Here is a 15,308-nt window from a genome sequence, read left to right on the forward strand (position 1 = left end):
GGCTTTGGTAAATATAAAATGAGAAATGTGAGTGCAATACTTGTCAGAAAATGTGTACGTATATATCTGACTTGAAATTGCGCATGAATACTAGTTCTAAGTCAAGATGTTTAATAGAAAATGTGAGAAAATACTTATATCTATATGTCACCAAAAATTCCATGTATACTTTATGGTTTGGCATATCAGAGGACAATTCCTCCCAATAAAAAAAAATTTCATTTGGAGGTGATGAGCCCAAATTTTATTTTTAAAAACACATCTAACCCAGGGTTTTCAATTACCCAGGCAAGTGAATTGAAAAAAGTATCTCTTTCTGGAATCCTATGTGTGCTCCCAACAAACTTGCTCAAGATGGCAAGCCTATAGGTGGCCCATAAAATTTTATAAAATTTCATATGGTATAACTCAGGTCTCACTTGTTGGGGGGGGGGTGCTTAATCTAGAAATGGCAACCAATGGTTAGAAGAATTAAATATAAGGAGTTAATCTTTCTCTACTAAACAAAAAGTTTCCAAAACCTATTATTTAAAAATTATTCAGAATTAAAGTCATTTGGGCTTTTTTATAGTCATTTTTAATTAATTTGTGTAATGAAATGTCTACAATGCTGATTTATAAAGGTAACTGTGGGCTTGTTTCATTTTGACTGGCACTTCTTTGATGCAGCACAAACTCCATTATTCATTAGCAAGTAAATCGATATAATTTTTAATCTTTCATTCTTGTATCATTTCATCAACCTAGATTCAGTGTGATCATTGTCCACTAATTTGGTCATTAAGAAAAATTTTCTGAACAGATTGTTTTGTGGCTATATTTTTGAAACAGTGTATTAATTAATTACTATCACATTCCAGTGAAGGAAAAGGTGATTATAGATTTTTCAGGATGAGTGTTCTTGATGACGATGATTTTAGTGACTTTGATGAAGATAAAGATGATCCTGACTTGATGCCACTGCCGACCGAGTCACTTGCTCGTCTCACTGCCCGGGCTAGTGGTGGGTGTATTTATTGGCTATAAAATTTATTTTCTAACTAAATGACCTAAATGAGTGCCCAAAAATGCAGGCATGATATAATGACGCATTTTTAATAATTCAAGTAGCTTAAAGAATAATACTGCTATTAAAGTAAAATGTTGTTATTTTATATTGTGTTGATCATTTGAAGTGAATTTTGGGCTATCATGAGCACTGGTTATCAGCATTATTGTTGTATTCTTTGTATGGAATGATTTGCAGATGATTGGGGATTATTAAAGGGCAGCTTTCTCATATAAACTCAAATTGAGGGATTTGGTGGGGTTTTTGTGATGAGATAAGTTTTGATGTATGTTACCTGCCAAATGTTTATCATTCCACATTGTTATAAGAAATATGCTAGCATTTGCCATTATCACTGTCTTCTGAATCAATCTGGTAAATATTTATCTTAGCTTATGTATCTTTTTGGTAGTAAAGGTATTCTCAAAATAACTTTTCATTACAGTTGGCGTGTCATCTGTGTGTGCTGTTACAATGGCCCAAACTGCTGCTGCTGCTAATCAACACGTACTAAAGATCACCCCTATCAACACTGTGTCCAATAGTGGCAGCAATGGTCACATTCCTGTCAGTTCTTCTGGTTATTCATTCCATAAATCTGCTGAATTCATCCCTGTCAAAGAAAATGGGCTGTCTACAGTTAATCTCAACAATAACTCCTTAAATTACTTGTCTCTTAATTCTAATTCTCTTAATGGAGTTGGACAAAGAAATGATACAATAAGAAGTAATATTCCAGCAACAACTATACATGCAAATAATGTTTTCAACTCAGTTGTGATTAATGGGAATGTTGTTCAATCAAGTTCATCTCCAATCATTAGAGCGAATACTATGCCTATTGTGAATGGTGTCCATAAGCCAACTATTGGTACAGTCATCAGAGCTATAACTACCACTCCTAACAATGGAGTCATCAAGAACGGCGTCAGTATTGTACGCCCTAGCATTGCTCCTGTCAAGGGCCGCAAGGTTATCCAACTTGTTGGCAATGCTGCTACAGGTTTCCGAACAGTGACACCTGCGGCAACTCCACCTGGACCTTCACAGCTTATTGCCCGGACTCCAAACCCTGTAATTGTCAAGAAAATTGTTACCAATGCTGGACAAACTACTTTTGTTAGGCTACCAAGCACCAGCTCAAGCTTGCAGGTATGCTTCATGCCTCTCATAACTTCTAAGGTTATAATATAGACAATGTTTCACCTATCAGTGAATGAGACATAATATTTTGATGTTAGAACACCATTTCAAATCTACTAGGCTCATGTTACTCATATTATATGTACAGGCCGCCTCATCTGTGACAAGTCAAACAACCACTCCCAAGTCTGTGCGAGTGATGCTTGATGCGCCTGCTGTGCTGCGCCAGCAAGTGTCACTACCAGCACCTGCCATCTCTCAGAGTTCTGACCTCTTGAGTGCTGTGCTGTCGTCCACTGGTCAGTGTACAGATCTTGAGCACATTACAAACCCCCTGATTTTTTAAAAACCCTGTGACTGTATGACTGCAATTTATTTGAAGTTAAACATAGAACACCAAGTAGAGAGAAGGCTCATCTGTCAGGATTTTTTCATTTAATTTGCACTGAATTTTGGACTAACCTTTTCCTTTTTCTGGCCATTGCAATGCTAAAATTGTTGTGTTATGCAGCGTTATTTCAAAAAATGTCATAAATTTATAGATGGTTCTGAAAAGAAAAATAAACATTGTGTGGGTAATAAGTAAAATTCTACTTGATGTTCAAGTATTTTCTTGAATTGTTTGATGGTCTTTCTGGAATTATGTAACTCTAATATAATGAGCTTGTGTTGCAGGGATCCTTGACTTTGAGAGCTCAACAAATGACACAAGCGCTGCTAGCACGAGTGTGGCATCTACCTCGTCTGCGTTTGTGATGCGGCCTCAGCTCACCAACGGCTGTGAGCTTACTAACATTTTTTAACTCTCCTCTTTCATAATATTTGTACCCAAGATCTCGGTGTACAAGAATTCTCAAATTTTGATTAAAAGATTCCATTATAGGTAATTCTCAATTCTGATATATCGATTTGACTAATGTTCTATTTTTTTTTTTCAATTGAGAACTATTCATGCTCTGATAATGAACCTGCAAATAAAATTCAGTCTCCGCAAAAGATTTTTGTGTGATTGCAAAATGTTTAGAGATTATTTCTGACTTGTTTTTTTTCTGTTTTTTTAGTTAGTATACTTTTCTTACTGTAATTTTTTGTACAACTTTAATTTTTGGACAGATGTGATTTTAGTGGCCTACATGAGCAGACTATTAATTTGGTCTAGTTGTTCTTAGAATACAATACTTCATAGTTGTGACTAATTTGAAATACTGCATATTTTTTTCAAGTATAATTACATTTGGGTTATAAAATAATGTTAATATAATTATTATCTTTCTATTCCTCTGAAAGAGGAATTTTCTTGAAGCCTTTAGGTTATTCCTTGAAAGAATAATGTTTCATTTGTAATATGTTAAAATGTGCATTTTAATTATATAATATCTGTGATCCGACAGTGTCCCGGATCACTGCCATGGGGTCCTCCATGGTCCAGGGCAGCAGTAACGGCACCGTGTTGAATGGTCGCACCACCATCGTGCGGCGTATCCCTGCTACAACCCTCACCCCTAGTGGCCCCTTCAATATTCGACACCCTGCTGGTGGGCTAGCATTACGTATAGCTGCCTCATTATTACATCAACACCAGCTGGTGGGCTAGCATTACATATAGGTGCCTCATTATTACATCAACACCAGCTGGTGGGCTAGCATTACGCATAGCTGCCTCATTATTACATCAATACCAGCTGGCGGGCTAACAGTACCCACGGCTGCCTCAGTATATTGAGTCTGGGCACATTCATTTAAACCTCTGCCATGCCTGCCTTGTATCTATCAATTTTGTAAGAAATACCAGCATCCAGACATGGGCGTGGTCACACCTAATTCGATTATTTGTCACGGATTTCTCTCCACAGATCCTGGTATTACAGTGCCTTTCTAACGCATTTTGTGTTGCCTCATGCAGCTGCCAACCCAGCCTCCTTGCAGTCGGCTGTTCAGCTGCAGATGGACGACTTGGAAGAAGATGACAACGCCATGGGCATCGCTGAAACGTACGCCAAGTACAGCCTCTCTAAACGTGAGTAATTTGTCTGGTTCTGAACTGAAGGCTGATCGTTGGTTGTAGGGTATTTTATCCCAAAATGTGTGTAAATGTTTGACTTGAATGGCATATATTTGTCGGCGATTATTGAAATAAAAGTATGATTGTGATTCATTGGATTTTTACAATTTTGGATGCTTGTTATTAGACTCAGCTTGCTAGTAATTGGTTATTCATAAAATCACAACTAAAATGCTATGGAAAATCTAATGTTCGGTATGCTTGCTGAGTGTACTAATGATCATTAATTATTCATTAACAGTGAAAATCGGCCGGGCTCATCCTGACCCAGTGGTAGAGTCTGCCTCAATGGCGTCCGTGGAGCCTCCTGACATCACTTACCGCATCAAGATGCCTGAAGAAACCGTCATGAAGGGCAAGCTGTCTTGTCTGCAGCTCGAGACCATCACTTACGTGGGCCAGAAACACGAGTGTTTTCTGCCTGATGGCAGCCGAGCAGGTTTCCTCATAGGGGATGGTGCTGGTGTAGGCAAAGGCAGGACAATTGCTGGTATCATCTACGACAATTACAAGAGGAAACGCAAGAAGGCCATCTGGGTGAGCTCCTGTAATGACCTCAAGTACGATGCAGAGCGCGATCTTGCGGACATAGGTGCCAACAAAATTAAAGTGAGATTTCTGAGTAAAACTAAGTATGCAGCGATCAACTCTCAAGAGAACAACAATATTACCAAAGGAGTTCTCTTTGCCACCTATTCCGCACTCATCGGGGAGTCGTCATCCTTTGGCAAGTACAACACACGTCTGAAGCAAATTCTAGACTGGTGCGGGCCTAATTTTGATGGCTGCATCATATTTGACGAGTGCCACCGAGCAAAAAACTTGTGTCCTGTCGAGTCGGGCAAGCCAACTAAAACAGGCCTGACTGTCCTCAAGCTGCAGAACAAATTACCGTTAGCCCGCATCGTGTACGCATCTGCCACTGGAGCATCTGAGCCTAAGAACATGGCTTATATGGTGCGCCTGGGGCTCTGGGGTGTAGGTACGCCGTTCAAGAATTTTCCTGACTTTATATCTACAATAGAGAAGCGCGGTGTCGGTGCCATGGAACTCGTAGCCATGGATATGAAGTTACGTGGCATGTACATTGCCAGACAACTGAGCTTCGCAGGCGTGAGCTTCAGAATAGAAGAAGCTCCTCTCACGAGCGAGTTTAAGGCTCTGTACAATGACTCTGTGCGTCTCTGGGTGCGCGCTAAACAGAGCTTCACTGAAGCAGCTGATCTTCTCACCTCCGAAGCCAACGCCATCAAGACCATGTGGGGCCAGTTCTGGTCAGCGCATCAACGCTTCTTCAAGTACATGTGCATAGCATCCAAAGTTGATGCCGCTGTCAAGCTCACATGCGAGTCTCTCAAGCACGGCCGCTGTGTCGTTATTGGCTTGCAGTCTACAGGCGAAGCTCGCACGCAAGAGCAGCTTGAGAAAGAAGACTTCGAACTCAATGAGTTTGTGTCGTCGGCCAAAGGTGAGATCGTCGAAAAGTATTTTTGTTAGCAGTGCAGTAATAAGTTAACAATGCATTGGCACTGGCTTTTCATCAATGTTTCTGTTTTCAAATTTATTCCAGCCAATATAGGTGCACTTAAGTACGTTTGTTGGTATAAATACTCAGAATTTGACTGTATTTTCTTTTGCCTAAAGAAAGAATTTGACGAACAATTTTATTTCAAATTAAATATCGTAAAAAACGCTAAAGGAATGACACTTCCCAAAGTATAATATTTCTTCTTTCATGAACTGTGTCTTTTTAGTGCATTTTCTCATTTATGGAAAAAATTCACTATTGTGCTCGCCATGTCCGTCCGTCTGTCCGTCCGTGACCTCAAGTTTTCGTCGGCGAGAAAATGCGCTCTCTGTCACTCACTGCAGTGAGTACTGAGTTATATTTTTAATAATTTTAATTCGGTTCTCGCAGGTGTCCTGGAGATGCTGGTTGAGAAGCACTTCCCGGCCAGCAACGCGGAGCGGGTTGAGAAGATCTTAGCTCTCGCTCGCAAGAAGACACAGACTGGCGTGAAAAGAAAGAGAGGTGCATGTGACTGTACATAAGAGAGGGATGTGTGTGTGTGACTGTATATAAGAGAGGAAAATGTGTGTGACTGTATATAAGAGAGGAAGGTGTGTGTGACTTTATTAGTTCGGTTTGTACAGCGAGACTTACACGTAAATGACGCCAATTGCTTGCTCGTGGGCGTAATAATAATGGTAGACGAATGCAGAGTCTGAGAGTAAATTTGCACTTGATATCTAGAATTTAATGGCGAACTTAATTTTATTTAGGTTTGCCAGTCCATAATTTTGATAAGTTTTATCTTTTTTTTCGTGTAGAACACGAAAAGCTGCTCCATAGTTCAATTTACAATCTTGGTGTAGCGTTATTTATTTTGTGGAATTTAGTCTCAATGTGATTTTTTTGAGCCACGTTTCTCCATTCAGACGGCGGTGACGGCAAGAGGAGCAAGAAGCGAACTCGCACCGGCCTGGCTGCAGTTTTGGGTGAGATGCCAGGATGCTAGAGTGCTACTTATCTGCTTACATGTACATATGGTATATATGATGCCAATTGCCGACTGCGACGAAATAATTGTCACCCTTAACAATCTTTCGGCAAAGAACGGCTACCGTCAATGCTGATAACGTCGTCAGTGGCACTTAAGTCGCCGGCCTGCTATAGAAACAATCTATTTTGTTAACGAACCTGAACCACGTCTTTCTAGCGCAATCTAAATGTTTGTAGTTATTATGTGGTATCGGGCCCAACAAATGGCAGTTCTGTCCAGTATTATGCGGCTTTTATTGACGAGCGGCGAGCGAGGTATGTACAGTTTCTGACGAGTGGCGACTTTAAGTGGCATTGACGGAAGTTATTTGTTGCCATTTATATAAATGCCGAGATATAAAGGGATTGGACAAAATAGGGGAAACGCCTGACATTTTAATTTTAACTTATTATCAACAATGAAAACGTGACGTATTATGTTTTACTGTTTATTGGTGCTGCTTACTGATATTTTATCCTTGCACAGATGTTTTAGTACAATTTTATGTCTATAACCTAACCTGTAGATGGCATACTTCTCTGACTTTCAAAGAGGTCAAATTGTTGATGCCGTATGGCAGGTGCTAGTGTGACATAAACTTCCCGAAGGCTTGACGTTTCTAGAGATAATGTCTCAAAAGTAGTGACTGCTTCTGAAAGAGAAGGAAAAACGTCCTCAGCAAAGCTTAGGTCTGGCCGAAAGTCGAAGTTGTCTGAGAGAGACCGTCGGTACCTAAATCGAATTGTGAGGGACAATCAAAAGATCACGGCTGTTGAAATTACTGCAGACCTCAATAGAATCCAGTTTACTGCGGACTTCGCAAAATCCAGTTTCCATAAAGACTGTCCGCCAAGAGCTGAACAGATCTGCATTCTATGGAAGAGCTGCAATTAGAAAATCTCTGGTTTCAAATACAAATGCTTCAAAACGTTTTAAGTGGTGTAAAAACCTCCGGAATTGGTCCCTCGAGCAGTGGAAAAATGTGATTTTTCTCTGACGAATCATCGTTTACCTTATTTCAACCTCTGGCCCAGTTTCCGTTTCGAGACAGCCAAAAGAGTCATTTAATCCCGATGCCTCCTCCCAACCGTAAAACATGGCTGGGATCTGTGATTTTTTGGGGTGCTATTTCTTGGAAATCCGGTGGACCAATGATTTATCTTCATGGAAGAGTCAACAGCCGTGACTATTTAGGGATTTTGGAGGACCAAGTTCATCCCATGGTTGAAGGACTATTTCCGGAGGGGAACGGCTTCTTTCAAGATGATAATGCCCCGATCCATACAGCTGGAATTGTAAAAAATGGCACGAGGAACATTCTAATTAAGTTGAGCGTCTCATTTGGCCACCAAAATCACCAGACCTGAAAATTATCGAGCATTTATTATTGATTATAGAGATGCAAGTCAGAAGTCCATTCCCGCCGCAATCGTTTTTAAATTAGTTGGAGGGATTTTTAACTGAAGAATGGGTTGACATTTCTTTGGAATTGAGGCTGTAATTGCCGCAAAAGGAGGACCTACGCCATACTAATACATATTTTGTGGATTTTTCGGGTGTTTCCCTTATTTTTTCTAACCCCTGTATATTTAGGTGGTAAATTTCTGGACCCATTATATGCACCACGATAAAGCATTATCACTGTGCGTTATGACCAAGCTCAACTTTATTCTCTTCAGATAATGAGGACTCGCAAGGATATGACTCCGACGCTTCCATTGATGATGGTGAGGGATGCTGCACTTTAACTTACCTAATTTTACGTAGCGGTTATTGCTTCTATTTGTCTGTTTGGCATCCATTCATGTTCCATTGCTATGCATTATATGCGTTTGGCTTATTTCTGCTTGAAGCTCTAAATTTGGATAATGACGAAATAGTCAAGTTAATTTCACATACGAGTATCCTTTTACTGTTCTCTATTTGATTAAAATTATGTAAATTTTAGACGGCCTATCTAATTATTTTTTATTTAGTTGCAGTTTTGTTCGTGTGTAGAACGAAGTGAATTTTAATCATTTACGTATGTTTGTTCAGCTGAACTGGACCTGCTGACGTCTCGTTTTGAGCGCAACACTGAGCCATCAGAAGACAACTTCTTCAACGCGCTGCTCACCAAGTCTGCCTTGGCTGGTAGCCGCCCTGCTCGCGCGTCTCCCGCCCCTCCCACAGCCACTCCCACAGACACATCCCCCAACTTCCAGGCTAGTTTTCTCCTCTTAAATAATTCTCGAACCTGAGAAGATTGATGATAATTCTATCTTCCTTGACACGAAATGAGATCACGATTCTATGATAGTGAATTCATTTTTTGTACTGCCTTATCTCGTAATAATTTTGGCTTGAAGTGAAAGTGGAATTAATCTAACCAATACTAATAGACTTCGTTTGTTACATCAGTTGTTACTTGAATTGGTTTACGGGAATAGTTTCCTTTCATTCAAATGGGCTCGGTATTCGTAGTCTTAACGGCAGCTTGCTTGAGTGTTGTAAATAACGTACACAGTTGTACCATCTGCTAAAAATGCTTAGTTCTGGTGCCGGGTTATTGGTTATAATCTTCGATTTGCCTTGATATTTCAGGTTGCAATAGACCGAGCCCGGGAGCTACGCAACAACTTACTGCGTCAAATTAAAGGCCTCGGCAAGCGCCTTCCTCCCAACACGCTAGACCATCTCGTGGACCAGCTGGGAGGGCCGGAGTACGTGGCCGAGATGACGGGCAGGAAGAAGAGGCTCGTCCAATCTGAGTCTGGCAATATTCTGTGCGAGGCTCGTGCTGAGGGCGAGGTTAACGACCTGCTCAACTTCAAAGGCGAGTAATTTGAATAGTTTGCACTTCACTTTGCTTGTAGATTATTATGGACTCCATTACACTGATGTCGCGTTTCACGGTCTAACATCATAATTTCTTCTTGTAATTGGTTACTTGAAACGTTTGGTCTTGGATCTTTTATACATTTGAAAAAACCGTGTTTTTTTAATTTATCTTCATTTACCGCCGCAGAAAAAGAACGTTTCCTTAACGACGAGAAGAAAGTTGCTATCATCTCGGAGGCCGCAAGCTCGGGCATCTCATTGCACAGCGACGTCCGCGTCCGCAACCAGCGGCGCCGCGTGCACATAACCCTCGAGCTGCCCTGGTCCGCCGACCGCGCCATTCAGCAGTTCGGTCAGTTCCCTGTCAGTCTTCGTTATTATTTTGATTAGTACATTCCACGTTGGTCTGTACTCTACGAATATTCTGCAGAAATTTTTGCGTGCACTTAGATGTACTGTAAGTCTACTAGCTTTTCAAATGAAATTTTAAAATGCTAGCTGTGATGTAGGCATTCATAATCTACTTTGATTCAATTCACTAGTACTTCTCCGCTTTGGGGAAGGAAATCTTTCGGAAAGAAAAATGACTTTATTGAGGAATAGGGACGTTTTTTAGCAATCAGCAATCGTTTAAGTACGATTGATAGACTTTAACTTTCCCGGAGTGACTGGAGAGCATCACATTTGATAAATTATGTTTGCATGATTTGTCACATGTCATAGTATTGTTCTCATCAAAGATTAGTATGATAAGCTTCAATGTAGACCCCACTTTCATTTCTCACCAGGCCGAACTCATCGAAGTAACCAGGTGAACGCGCCCGAGTATGTCTTCCTCATTTCGGAACTGGCAGGAGAGAGGAGGTTTGCCTCCATTGTTGCCAAGAGACTCGAAAGCATGGTAAGTTTGTCGCAGTGATGACACGGCACTGCAACGCAAATGGAAATTCCTATTATTTGTGTTGTGGGAAAGGAATCACGTTTTATTGTGCCAGAAGAGTGTGTGTTTTGTTTGTTTAAAGTGGAGCGCCAACCGCACCATCTGAGTTGAAGTAGAATCCGTTGCGCTTAACTTGTGAACATTCTTGAATTGTAGAATTGTGATTGTTACTGACTGGGACAGTTCTCACTTGGTTATATGTGCCACCAGGGCGCCTTGACCCACGGCGACAGACGGACGGCTGACACCAGGGATCTCTCAAGCTTCAATGTTGATAATTCTTACGGCCGTGATGCTCTGGAGCGAACACTGAGCGCCGTCATGCATTCCGACCCCCGCATCGCACCTCCCAACTTCCCTGGAGACTTCTTCGCTGATGTCAAGGAATCTTTGGTTGGCTGCGGCCTTTGCACTAAGGATTCTCGAGGAAACTACTGTCTTGATAAAGATGCTACAAATGTTTCCAAGTTCCTGAACAGAATATTAGGCGTTCCCGTGGACATTCAAAACGCGCTGTTCCACTGCTTCACCAACACACTCACCGCCATAACAACCCAGGCCAAGAAGGCCGGCAAATACGATACGGGTATTTTAGATCTCTGTGTCGGTTCTGACTCGTGCAAGGTGATCAAAGTTGAGAAATGGTCGTGTCAGCACTCGACTGGCGTAGGCAGTATATCTCTGCATCAGTTGCAAGTAGAAAGAGGCATGAACTGGGTTCAAGCTAGAAACAAAGCAGATGAATTATTCCAGCACGAAGAAGGATTTTACCTCAGCAAGAAAGTGGTGAAGGCGCGCAAAGCCGTACTTCTTGCTGTGCTTGACCCTGCCATTTCTAACACAAAGCGACCTAAGTCTGAACAACTGTACAGTATCTACAAGCCCAACCTGGGCATACTCTCGAAACAGAAGCGTTACTCTGACCTTCTGTTAAAGTTCGAAGTAACGTCACCTGAGATGGCGCGGCGGTTCTGGGAGGAACAGTACACGACTCTGGCGACGACATGCTCGCACGTCTTCTGGACTGGCTCGTGTACGAAGGCTGCACGCGGACTCAAGTGTGACTACGGTCAGCGCACACGCACCTACCACGTTCTTTGTGGTTCAGTTCTCAGCGTGTGGAGTGAAATTGAAAATCTACTTATCAATGATCCTCTGAACTCGCAACTTCACAGACTTCAAGTCGTGCGCTTCCAGACCTCAGATAAGCTGAAATACGTCGGTGAGTGTTTCTGTGACCGTCAGGGTTATGGTACTCGAGCATTCTCTGTCACTATTTATTATTCTCTGTAGTATACTCTGTTTCTCATCAAGAATGACATCTATTTTTTGCAGTAAAACTGACATAACTTCATATTATTTTGCAGATATTCTCTATGTAATTATTTGCTATTGAATTTCGTGTTGGTTGAACATGGAATCTCGTTGATTCAAATGTCCTTTATTTCATTTGAATATTTAGGCGTTGGCATTAACGAAATATCCACATTTCAGGCACTTTGATCCCGAACAACATGGCAAAGAAAGTCTACGATTTTCTGCACGCCAAGTACTCATCTGACGAGAAAACCAAGAAGAGTTCTTTGCCAAATTTCTTCGAGAACGTTCCGGTAGAGGATGATGACGATGACATCATCATGTTATCGTGACCTTGCATTGAAGCCTAGTCTCTGTTAGTGTCTTGACTTGAAGAGGGAATTGTTCCCTGTCCACTTGTGATATTTAATTTATAGTTATCAGTAAAGTTCGTTATTTGTTGTGAAGAGTTTACAACCTTCAACTAGACTCGCAGTTTAGTGGATTAATTTATTGTGAGGAATCTACCTATTTTTGAGACAAGGGTGTATGTTTCACGTTTATTTCTACTTTTTCTGTCATTCTCATATTTTGATGACGTACGCGTGATATTTATTTAGAATATTCTCATTGTTTTTGTGATCGCAGTAAAGGCATCGACCAACCTAACTATAATTTTGATACATGTATGGTCTTGGATGAATGCTACTATTGGAAAACAGTTGCTCTTTTGCTGTCAGCAGATTTTTGTCGCTGTTTGAAAACAATAACTTTACGTCTGGCCAAAGTAGCATTCAACGTGAATTTTGGGTATATGTCTTGAATTTCCTTTGAAGAGGAAGTTCAGTGGTTAACTTTCTATTTCTTCGTATTGGACCAGGAAGAAATATGATTCAAACTTTTCATACTGAAGCCATTTGTAAAACTAAGTTTTGCTATTTAATTGACTCAAGTTTTGTCAATGTCCATATCTTAAAATTTCTAAAGGATTACATTAGAAAAATTGCGTTTCGTTTGTTACAAGTTCCGTGTGTTTGAGTCATTTTTAACTGACTCACTACAGTACAAGTTATGTGTTACAAATATATATTTACTTCGTAATTTTTCGCATTATACTTCAAAACTCATTGTTCTCGCAAGGTAATGTCTAGTTTTGTCTGCGGTTTTTACTGATATATACACATAGCTGTCAGTTGAGGACGTTGATAAATGTCTGGTCTATTGTCTTCATGATCTTACCGAATTAGTTTTCTTTTTCCATTTTATACTTGGATACCATCAAAGATGGTGACGCGATTCAAATGCGAGTGGGTTTCATTCCTAACAGTTTTAAGTAATTTAATTATGTTCCTTTTTTATAAATGTGTACCCTTCGCTTTGTTATTTCTTCTGCGTCTTGGATATCCAGGATAAGTTGTTCGAAATGTTCACGTAATAATCTTCCCTGGGTGATGTACGTAGTGTTACTACCAAGCATAACGCTTGAGAACGCCGCGTGTGCGTCATCAGGGCTCTGTGGATCTCGATATTATGTCCTTTTTTTAACCTTTTTGGTTTGATGCTTTTGTACCTTTCAAAAGCTTTACTTTTTTTGTACCTTTTTTTTGCTTGTACCTTTCAAGTGCCTGACAACGATTTTTCTCTCGATGGTCGTTCCTGCATTAGTCATATTATGTTATTTTCTCATTATAATTTACTGAGGCTTAAAATAAATGGACTTTTTTTCGAACATTTATGTACTGTTGGGTGGGAATTCTTATGCAAAAAATTGTAAAGCAGGCATGTAGATTATTACTCTTTGGCGACGTTTATGTTGCACTGATGTTTGAAGTATAACGAACTGAAATTATTGGCATGAAGTTAAAAGAGCGGTCACAAATCGCTTGGGTCAGATGTTACTCAGGTTATTTATGAAATTTTTGTTGATGGCTTCCATGTGAGCAGACGTTGTATTGAAACTATCAGTTCCTCGTGAGATTTGAAAAGCATTTTTCAGCCCTTGTGAACAAATTTACATTTTTTATGGTTGGACATTTTTCTTCTATTGCCAACCAATAATCAAATTTTGATGTTTTTCAAGAATTTTTTCACGAGAGTAATAGTTGAAAGCTTTATGTTAAGGCTTCTCGTGACACCTGTACTTTTGAACGCCTGCTTACCAAAATTACAGACCTTGAAGTGCCTGCAACTATCCTCGCTTCTCGAACGTAGATTTCTTAGCGTTAACTGCGCTCCCAATATTTTGAAGGCTGAAAGTCCCTCTCCGGGATGATCCATTTGGGTTCTCTTGCTATTGGTAAAAATTTTTCGAATGGACTTGATGGGCGACTCGGTGCTAGATTTACTTTTCTCGCACCGCCCATTGGTCTTCCAGAAAGGGCGCTGATTTGGCTCGACTAGCTTCATGATATTTTACTGATGGAATACGTGAATCCTGACGATGCATTCTATACTGGCTGGCAGTCTCTACTAACATCGAGTCACATACGACGATATGCTATTAATTTTCTGTCTTTTATCAAACGAACCACTCATATGACCGCTGTTGAAGGTCGAAAAATATCTTCAGTATTGGCTGCAGGAATCCCAAATGGATTGCATCTGAACCCCATCGGTCGTATCAGAGTTACCAGTTTAACGACCGTCAACAAATTAAGAGCATATCGTCGTGTCTGACTGGATCTGTATCGACTGTCATACAATCTAAAGCTCTAACCTGGCCGGCCTCAAATTTGATTCGAATCCGATCTAATTGAACTCTTTCAATGGATTGCTGTTCTCAGCTTATGCGTCGTGTATAGAGCCAGTTCATTTGTTGATCAACCGCTACTACGCTGTATCAAATTTTCGTTTCGTCCCTATTACAGTAGGCTGGTTATGTCGCATTTGTTGTTAGTTTAACAAAACGGTAAACGTGTAAGTGATGATCTCTATGAAAATATCTAATACAAGTTTACTGTAAATTAATGAACTTTATACTCCTTCTGGTCCTTCTCCTTCCTACTTTTCTCGAAAAATTTCAACATGGTAATTCGATCTTCGGGGCAAACTTTTAACTTACTCAGAATTGTACAACTGAGATAATAATATAATAATAATAATAGCGGTTTCAGCGTTTATTAGGCCGTAGGCCTGTCGCCGATTCTTAACATCGCAGAACATCCACAGCTTGTTGCGAGTCTCGAACTCGCAATTCACTGCTTCAATTCTGCTGTGCTTAACCGCCCGGCCTCCTCGCCGATTCTTCTGGCGCACAGAGCCCGCGCCTCTCTGCTGCATAAAGTGCCGAAATACACTATCATCTCGCATTAGCTGCGCCAAACTATTCTTTGATATATCAAATTTTACTCTCGATCTCTTTAGAATTGAAACAGTATTGAATAAGTTTTAGGAAACTCGGTGGTAATTTTCACTCAAGTGATGAAGTGGATGTTGGTTATTTCTTATTTCTTGGTC

General features: G+C 40.5%; 1 protein-coding gene across 1 annotated transcript; it reads left to right on the forward strand.

The window, feature by feature from the left end:
• Positions 1-805: 805 nt before the first annotated feature.
• LOC108678413 (protein strawberry notch homolog 1) lies at positions 806-14,819 on the forward strand. The gene is made up of 16 exons (XM_018166828.2): positions 806-1,003; positions 1,494-2,200; positions 2,340-2,490; positions 2,867-2,971; positions 3,583-3,726; positions 4,095-4,208; positions 4,495-5,721; positions 6,172-6,285; positions 6,693-6,752; positions 8,476-8,523; positions 8,834-9,000; positions 9,380-9,611; positions 9,804-9,968; positions 10,405-10,517; positions 10,767-11,778; positions 12,051-14,819. Exons 1-16 carry the CDS (start codon positions 892-894, stop codon positions 12,203-12,205), a joined length of 4,626 nt encoding a protein of 1,541 aa, XP_018022317.1. The 5' UTR covers positions 806-891; the 3' UTR covers positions 12,206-14,819.
• Positions 14,820-15,308: the final 489 nt, after the last annotated feature.

The sequence above is a fragment of the Hyalella azteca genome, unplaced genomic scaffold (genome assembly GCF_000764305.2).
Source record: "Hyalella azteca isolate HAZT.00-mixed unplaced genomic scaffold, Hazt_2.0.2 contig15239, whole genome shotgun sequence".
In the NCBI taxonomy this organism is placed as follows: Eukaryota; Metazoa; Arthropoda; class Malacostraca; order Amphipoda; family Hyalellidae; genus Hyalella; species Hyalella azteca.

What these genes read in the sequence shown, in the direction of transcription:
- LOC108678413 (XM_018166828.2), top strand. Translation starts at nt 892, where the DNA reads ATGAGTGTTCTTGATGACGATGATTTTAGTGACTTTGATGAAGATAAA. An exon ending in CGGCCTGGCTGCAGTTTTGG is followed by an intron (nt 6,753 to 8,475) that starts GTGAGATGCCAG and finishes TATTCTCTTCAG; the next exon opens with ATAATGAGGACTCGCAAGGA. An exon ending in CGACCTGCTCAACTTCAAAG is followed by an intron (nt 9,612 to 9,803) that starts GCGAGTAATTTG and finishes TTACCGCCGCAG; the next exon opens with AAAAAGAACGTTTCCTTAAC.